The 9,306-nt window shown below is 32.7% G+C and overlaps 1 protein-coding gene across 1 annotated transcript in view; it reads right to left on the bottom strand.

Annotated features, from left to right (window-relative positions):
* Positions 1-7,014, bottom strand: part of LOC107654053 (glucokinase regulatory protein-like) — an 8,942-nt gene extending 1,928 nt beyond the window's left edge. Inside the window, 15 exon segments of the mRNA XM_016440954.1 lie at positions 234-368; positions 1,142-1,204; positions 1,413-1,507; positions 1,589-1,630; positions 1,633-1,684; positions 1,896-1,975; positions 2,136-2,169; positions 2,558-2,626; positions 2,788-2,884; positions 4,558-4,673; positions 4,878-4,983; positions 5,102-5,196; positions 6,245-6,298; positions 6,807-6,873; positions 6,956-7,014. Coding sequence (XP_016296440.1) covers positions 234-368; positions 1,142-1,204; positions 1,413-1,507; positions 1,589-1,630; positions 1,633-1,684; positions 1,896-1,975; positions 2,136-2,169; positions 2,558-2,626; positions 2,788-2,884; positions 4,558-4,673; positions 4,878-4,983; positions 5,102-5,196; positions 6,245-6,298; positions 6,807-6,873; positions 6,956-7,014 — 1,164 coding nt within the window.
* Positions 7,015-9,306: the final 2,292 nt, after the last annotated feature.

Genomic DNA, 9,306 nt, shown 5'->3' with positions numbered 1-9,306 from the left:
TTTAAGCTTTGTAACTTTGCAGATCTTTTTTTATGCTCAAACAGCAACATTACAGACTAGCTAAAGTTGAAAAAGTGAAAAAGCATAATAGGACCCCTTTAAAATTAATTAATGCATTAAATAATGTTAACTAATGTGTTATCTTTGTTAGTGTAAAAATTCCTTTAAAATCGTTAATTGTTAATACTTCCGTCTGCTTCACAGATGGTCAAGATAAATAAGCGAGTTCTTACTCGATCCCGTCTGTTTGCCGCATCTGTGTGTTTCCAAACATCTGCTGATGTCATGTCTTCACTCAGGTCATCTGTACTGTAGATGGCTCTCAGTAGAGCTCTTTCACACTCGCTTTCGGAGCAGCCTGTGAACCGCTGACAGTGATGGTATATAATTAAACCCACCATACGGAAACCACACACAGGGGTCATATTACAGATCCAGCTCATTAGTTTTTAAAACTGAGAGTTAAAAACAGCCAGGCATAATATTTAATTAAAATTCAAACTATATTTGTACATTTTCCAAAGAAAGTGTGAGTGGTGTTTGCCCATGCAAAACACTTTCCATAATGCTACTCTCCTAAAAATAACAATTCTTAATTGGCATCTATGGTTCTGTTAAGAACATTTTACATCCATAGAGCCTTTCCACTGCAGATCATTTAAACATTTAAACAATGGTTCTTTTAAGAACTTTTAAAGTTCCGAAAGGTTCTCTGGGGAATCAAAATGGTTCTTCTATGGCATTGCATATGTAATTACATCAGCAGATTCGGCACGTTCGCGATAGAAAAGTGGCGCTTTATTTTATTACAACTGTGAAATTACAAACAAAAAATACACATTCTGAGACATGAACTGAAATTAATTGTGAATGTTATTAACATTAAATCGTCCTCCTCCCATTTTCACCACAAAATTATGGGGAAGCTGTGCCTCCCCTGCCTCCCCCGACGAGCCGCCACTGTAAGACACCATTTAGTTGAAAGCTCCCAATGCTGTCTCTGTTGAATAAAAGACTCTTTGAAGTCTTTACTTTATTATTCTTACAGCACGTGTACATACAGAGATATTAAAGTATAAATACTTCAACTAAATTGGTACTTGTGGGAGTAGTTGATGTGACAAATTGCCTACGAGTTCACGTCCTCTGAGGAAAAAGGCCATGTTATGTGCAGAACGGTTTCAACCATGTTGTATACTCTTTCCTGAAGCGATATATAGTAAAAAATATAATAATACAATTATTTAAAATATAAGTTATTTGCTCTCTTTTAAACTGCAAAGTCCATGCAAAAAATGATCTGATTGCATCAGCAGCATTATGCACTTAGAAGACGTGTTCTGGAAGGGAATTTTATTAAGAAGTGAGAGTTTTTGCTAGCGGCAAAAATCCTGGTTAATCATTTTACTCACAGGAATGGGGAATTCAAGGTCATGAGCAATTGCATGCAAATATGATGTCCTTCGCTTCACTTGATCAGCCAGTGCCGTCACCTCGTGCAGATCATCTTAAGAGAGACATTAAAATATATTTAAAATATATTTAAGGAACTGACCATGTTTTGTGCAACTGCTTTGTGTTTGCTCACCGTTAACTGTAAACAGAAACAGGACCGTGTCATTTTGACTCGACTAGATAAGATGGTGTCCACAAAATCCTTGTGGCCAGTTACAAATTTTGGCCCCTTGAAATAGTTGTTATATTAATAGCCGTTCATAAATGTTATAATAAGAAAAATGTAAATAAATATATAAGGTATTGTGGATAGAGGATAGTTTTGCAGATGCAAAAGAGGTTTGGAATAATATGAGAATGAGTAAATGATGATAAAATCTTTGATTTTTTTTTTAATGAATTGTCACTTTATATTGTTAAATGAATGACGTTGAGCTCACCAAAGATGATAGATCCCCCTCTTTGTTTCTCATTTTGCTGAAACCAGTGTTGATAAAACCTCTGATGTCATCAAAATTTGATAAAATAATTACAATTAAAAAGTAGTTTTGGGTTGAAACATTTCCCATAAATGTATTCTTGCACTGTTATTAATTTACCCATTAACAAACTGTCAAATTAACACATTTAAAGAACATATCAAATGATAAAATCATATTTGGCACTGCACGCAGAACTTGCTCCATATGTTGGGATGCATTCACTTGCATCAAACTCTAACTCTAGCACTCTCTAACCTAATTCTATTCTTAAAAAAAAAAAATCTTGTCCCTTTTAGACTTGCTGTTTGTTTTCTTAAAAAAAAAACTAACACTTGCTTTCTATGTTTTCTTTTCATTTATTATACAATTAACAAAAGCAAAAAAGACCTCTAACACTAGCTTGCTCTATTCTTTTTCTATTCTATCTGTTTTCTTTTTATTTATTATATTATTAAAAAAAAAAAAAACTTTCTACGTGTACTGCGTTAAGCTAACTGAGACTTGTCATAGCACTTACATATCATTGCTCTCTTGTTGATTTTGATTGCTTCCATTGTCCTCATTTGTAAGTCGCTTTGGATTAAAGCGTCTGCTAAATGACTAAATGTAAATGTAAATGCATCAGTCAGTCCTATAATGCCAAGAGTTTGCCAACCAGTATAGTACACATGTGCTTTATTCTGAAGGCTGTTGAAAGATTTACAAAAAATGTAATCATAAGTGTGTCAAAACCTCCATTACCAAGCAATTTCTGCATTTTTTAACACATGCACCAGAAGTTCAGCTTGTTCATGTGGGAAAGCTCAGGTTTATGTGTTAGGAGATGCTAAAGTAGTGAAATGTTGTATCTCTCTCCTGCTTTATGAATAAGTGCTGCTAGCTCATCACTGTTTGAGGAAGTAGTTTCATAAACCATCTCACTCGCGGTGATCTGGGCAGAAATACCTCTGAATGACACAGTTAATCATAGTAGAGAGAGAGAGAGTAGTGTTATATATGTAAAATAAATACATATCAGTCCCACCAGGAATTCATAATTTTTTATTTATTTATTTTTGTGATCAAAATAACTGATTTTGTGGTGGTAATTTCTATAATTTTGTGGAAAATTTGCTGTTTTTTTTTTTTCATTTCCATTAGTGCTGTCACTCGATTAAACAAAAATTAACTAATTAATCGCACATTTTTCTGAAATTAATCGCGATTAATTGCGATTAATCCTACCTAACATTAACGTTTTAAAATATACTTTTATATTGCAATAATTTCACATTCAATCTTCAAATTAATACAAACAACATAGAGACAATATATATTTTTATATTTGCTTAATGGCATCTTTTTTTAATGACTGAAGGCCAGTATCAATGATACCAATACTGATTTCTCTATAAAATTACATTTTTAACCATTGACTATAGCCATTCAACATTACAGTATAATTGAGAGCTGTCAATTTTAACGTTTATTAGACTTTAAAAATAACTTCTAATTTAAGTGAACTATCTTCACATAAACCCATTATAATAAATATCATATTTACCTGTGCCCTTCAGCAGAAATATACAGAAATTGAAACTGAAGTTATCAAACACTAAATTCTAAATTAAATATAGATGAGTCCTTAAAGCTATAAAAGTTATTTTTTCCTCTTTTTTTTCTTTGTCATTTGATTAATAGACATCACAGCAGCTGGTTATTAGGTTATTTTGGCTGTTATTTCTTTAGGAGCTGCCGCTGCTGAACGTGACGCGGATCTGACACGCATCATATTTTCTCTCAACTCTTTTTACCTTTTCTGACCCACTTCAGGTCTTAAAGTCTCTATTAATGAGCTGACGAGTTAAATCGGGTGTGTTAGATGAGTGAGACAGTGCTGGGCTGCTCCAGGACAGTTTTGAAAACCATTTCAGAGACATGTTCTTAAATGTGACTCATATAAAATATATTACATGCATGCACAGTTTTAAGGCAGCTTTAATCGCCTTTTTGGTAACTTCATTATTTAACTGACCACAACATTGCATGCATGTATTTTATTTTGCGCTTTGATATGAAATGATATTTCACGCGCCGGTGCCTTCTATTATAGTATATCAGTATTCTGTTATGATCAATAATCAAAGCCGTATTCTATTCTTTTATGGTATATCAGTATTCTGTCATGGTATAATCTGTTGTCAAAGTTGTATTCGTTCTATTATATTCCATCATAGTAAATCAGTATTTTATTATGGTATGATCAGCAGTCAAATTGCATTTATTTATTTATTTATTGGTGATCAAAATGACTGATTTTGTGGTGGTAATTTCCATACGTTTTTGGAAAATTTGCAATGTTGTTTTTGTTTAATTTCCATATTTTGTGGCAAATTTGCAATGTTATTTTTATAATTAGGATATCAACAGGACAATTATAGAAATAAAATAAAAAGTGCTTTCAGTTTTTCAGGTAGGTTTAGTATTCAGTTACAAAATACTACAGAAATGTGTGTATGTGTATATATGAATTTTAATGCAGTTCATGTTTAGTTGTACAGTACATATATTATCATACTATTTGGATCCAATTAAACCTCAAATTAGATTAGAAAATATACCAAGTGGAATTAAAACTTACTCAGGTGTTATCTTTCCTCTAAATGCAGCTTCATGTCCAGCCAGAAGAATAGTTTCCAGAATGATTTTAGTTGCACTGCCTCCTTTCATCCGGGACGATCCGCTGATGGCCTCAGCCTATATGAGAAGAGACCAGAGCTTCTTATGATGGGTGGACACTCCATAAACATCAGTAAGAATTTTGACATTTTGTGCAGACATTATTATAGAGTGTCCTGGGTGCCTGCCAGTGGTTACTATGGTGGTTGCCAAGGTGTTCAGAGCAGTTGGTGGTGTGTTGCACGTGCACAGATGTGTTTATGTCAATGCAGTGTCTCATACTCCCAATACAGGATTCAGGAGGAGTGCTTTCTTAGGCCTCTGCTCTGCAGTCATCCTCTCTGCAACGTCTTTAAAGTGAAATGAACAGTCCTGCATTGGTTCACTCCTGTCAGCATGGCAAGAATGTTAGTATATGCAATCTCCTCTTGTTATTATTCACTTGAAATCAAAATATGAGAGTGTGTAATATGCAGAAAGGCATTGTTTGCACTCGGTAGATCTACCTCGCCATATGTACAGCATTGAATCCCAGAAGCACTGGAGTAAAGACGTCTAAGTGCTTCAGACAAAAATCATGTTGCCCAGCAACAAATGGTGCCTTTGACACAGAACAACATCATGAAGTGCATTCACAGCTGACCCGCAGACGGCTTTGATAAGAGCTCGCGTTAATGCTACCTACATATGTCTGAAAGAAATCAAATAAAAATGGCAGACATTTCCTACAGTACACTCAAATAAAGGTGGAAAAGCTGCCAGTGTGGCAATACCTTTTGAAAGGTACACCATTTGTACCTCATTTACCCCAAAAAGGTGCCTTTTAGTACCTTAAATGTTCATATTTGTACCAAAAATGTACATTTTTGTAAAGGTACCATCAGTGACAGCTTTTGTGCCTTTTTCAGTGGTTCAGTGGTCACAATACAGTATAATTAAAATCACACTTGTTATTATCTATGAAGTAAAAAATGGGGACAACACATTTTTGTATGCTTTTGTTTTTATTTGTTGTGGGCTTCATATATTATTATTATTATTTAATTAATAATTATTATGATGTTTGCAGTTTTAAATTGACCCTAACTGTTTTTAATACAATTAATCGAAAATCACACTATGAAAAATAGTAAAAAGTAGTCAATGCATATAGAAAACAGATCTAAATAGTATAATATTATAACACAATTCCCCAAATAAATGTGAGAACTTAATATAAATAAAACTGTAACATGTTTTTTATTTAGTTTTTTTATATATCTATTTTAAATTGAACAAACATATTTTTTTATTTTTATAATTGTATTTAATATTTAATTTTCACAAACTGTGACTATGCTGCATGCAGTAATTACATTTTTTCAATATTTTTTTATGCATGTTATTTTGTGTTTTTGCTTTTGAAGGCTTTGTTGTTCCAAATGTTTTTGTATGTGAAATGTGAAGTTGAAAAACCAGGACTGTTCTTGGAAAAGTGGGACGTCTGGTCACCCTAAAATAGAGACTTAACCCAAAACTATTACATTTTTAGTTATAATTAATTAAATTAATCTACAAATGCTTATTTAAATTTATATTGTCACAACTTTTGTCCTTTACTATTGATTAAATAATGTGATTTGAGAAAAAGACAATAGTGTTATTCATACCGACATGCCACAGGATATTCCAATGAACAGGACACGCTTCTTTCCTGCACAAACCTGTTAGTGGAAAAAGAAAACAGGAAATGGAGAAAAAATTGTTTACATTTGTCAAGCTGAATGTTCTTTAAATAGTGTTTTTGTTAAAGAAAGCATAATTATTAATATCATTACTCAAATATCTAAATATGTAATATCTAAATTTCTAAGCGTTCTTTACCTCACTTGATTTTCAAATGATAAAATGGGTGAAAATCCCACAGACTTATAATTAAGGAGGGACCTGAGCCATATCTAAGGATATGGGGTGACTTGTTGACCAATATTGACTTGGGCCTATAAGCAACACCCGAGCAAGTGTGTGTTAAAAAATCATTTCAAACACTTTAGTAATGACATAGCAACAACCTGGCAACTGCCCAGAGCTCTCTGGCACTTCTAGGTGTTGCTCACATGTTCTTCTGAAAATGTCAAAGAATAGCCTGTTGTCTCTGCCTAGGTTGGTGAAACTGATTTATTACTACGGTAAAGCCGCATAACTTGTTTCACTCTTTGTTCTTGCGTTCACCTTGTCCAGCGTGCGAGCTCCCAGCGCTGGGTCATCCTCTGGAGCCTCCTGTGATGTCAGCAGGGCCCTTTAAAAACAGAGTCCAGAAATACTGCAGTGTCACACTGGAGTCTCATCTTATGCATCAAACAGACAGACTGTTTATTCACCTGTCACCTCCAGCTATGATGTACGAACAGATCTGCTTCTGTTTTTGGGCATTCAACATCTCATTAAAGGATGTCTGAGGTACGAAATATAATATGACAAATATAAAGAAGAAATTTAACAGTCATACAGAACACAGTGGGGAAAATGTCAGATAGGTAAATATACAGTGGTTTCTAATTTAATTTTCCTTTTTTTTTTTTTTTTTTAATTGATAAATCTTTCTTAAACTCCATACCACCAAAAGATATGCAATACGGCCTGATGTTCCACAGTCACTTAATACAATCAAACTCTCCTCTGGGTCCTGCAGAGACAGAACAATTATCATCATGTTTTTAGACTTTTTTTTTTTTTTGAGAATTATTGTGTTTTTGACTTTTTAAAATGTATTTAATTTCTTTGAATGAAATGCATTATTTGAAATTAGAGTTATTATTAAAATAAAAAAGGTTGTCATTTAAAAATAATATTACATTCAAATATATAACTGTAATTTTATATATACTTGCTAGATATGTTAAATGCTGTATGTAAAGTAAAATAATTAAATAAATAAAAATTAACATAAATATTCAATTGTATATATGTCTGAACTTAAACCATTATTTCTGAGTTATTAAAATAAAGGACTTCTAGTTGATATTACTGACCCTCAGCATAATTTCCACCCTCTTTGCAACATCCACCATCGTTTGGATGACTGGTGAACTATATAGTCTCTTCTCTATAAACAAAATGCACAGGTCATTAGCACAGAAGACTCTTGTTAGGAGCATAATGACAATTAATAGTTACATATCCTTTTTAAAATCAATAGGCCAAACCTGATGAAATGGATCATGATTTATTTTCTTCTCAAAAATCTCAGCGTCACATCTTCTCAGTATTTGCACCATCTGTTTGCCATTTGCTCTGTCAATATCTCTGCTGATGGGGTTGCATTTCTTCGTAACGGGTAGAGAGAGCTCGTAACACAACTGCCTCGTTAGACAGAAAACCCAGCACTTAAGATTAACAGCACCACTCAAGAACTCCTGTAATTACATTTTAGCTTGCAAGGGAAGAAGATTTGTTGGTCTATTACCAGCTACAGGACATTTGAAATGAAAGCACATCCAGTTAACAGTGTTCAGTTTTCACTCACCTTCATGTGATCCATGTTCATCAGACTCCAGCGTTTCAGCGCATATTCTGATTAGTGCAACATACTCTGATTCGTAAACATGCATCGCTTGAGAGAGAAAAAGCCCCCACTAAGCACAAAGTGAGCAGAACAAAGTTCACAAAATGAACTCTGACCCATCAGCTGTAAAAAAAAAAATAAAATAAAAAAAATAAATAACCAAATGAACTTTGACCCATCAGCTGTAAAAAAAAAAGTGTCCCCTCTTAAAAATTGATATGGACACACAGTAGAATGTTTGGTTTATATTACAACTATATTTGCCAGGACATATGGATCAGTAGTTAAAGCAGTGTTCTACTCTATTTTATTATGGTATATATTCTAATTATATTCTACTCTATTCTGCTGTATAATGGTATAAAGCAGTATTCTATTTTATAATGATATATCAGTATTCTGTTATGATCAGTTGTAAAAGCAGTATTCTAATCTATTCTATTCTATGGTATAATCTGTAGTCAAAGCAGTATTCTATTCTGTTCTATTTCATTATGTTGTATTCTATTCCATTCTACTCTGTTCTGTTCTGTTGTGATATAAAGCAGTTTTCTATGGTATATCAGTATTCTGTTATGATCATTTTTCAAAGCCATATTCTATTTTATTTTATTATGGTATATCAGTATTCTATTATGATCAGTAGTCAAAGCAGTATTCTATTCTATGCTATAATCTGTAGTCAAAACAGTATTCTATTCTATTATGGTATGACCAGTAGTCAAAGCAGTATTCTATTCTATTCTGTTCTATTCTATTCTATTCTGTCATGTCAGTATTCTATTACATAATAGTTTTTAGGATGAACAGAGTTTTAGATAGTTTCCATATAATTGTCTAGATCAACTCTGAATAAAGAAAAGAGCGGTTTAGAGACCGATATTTGTTTATGCATGTGAAATTTAGCTAGCAGAAAACAGATGAAATTATTATATTTTGCTATATTCTCTTTCGAGTATTCAAACAATTCAAGAAAACATCTTAAATGCTGCTGTAATGTTTTTGGTTTTACATAATCAAAATTGTGTATTTTTTTTCAATATTATGTTTGATCTAATTAGAAATTATTAAAATTATACGTAGCTTCATTTTGAGTGTATTCTGCTCTATCTGAAATTACATTCTTAATGTAATATTATTATCCCGGTATTCCTTTATTTAATTAGC

This window comes from Sinocyclocheilus anshuiensis, unplaced genomic scaffold (genome assembly GCF_001515605.1).
Source record: "Sinocyclocheilus anshuiensis isolate Anshui unplaced genomic scaffold, SAMN03320099.WGS_v1.1 scaffold1561, whole genome shotgun sequence".
Classification (NCBI taxonomy): Eukaryota; Metazoa; Chordata; class Actinopteri; order Cypriniformes; family Cyprinidae; genus Sinocyclocheilus; species Sinocyclocheilus anshuiensis.
The sequence above is the reverse complement of the archived record's forward strand: the minus strand, read 5'-3'. Positions and strand labels throughout refer to the sequence as shown.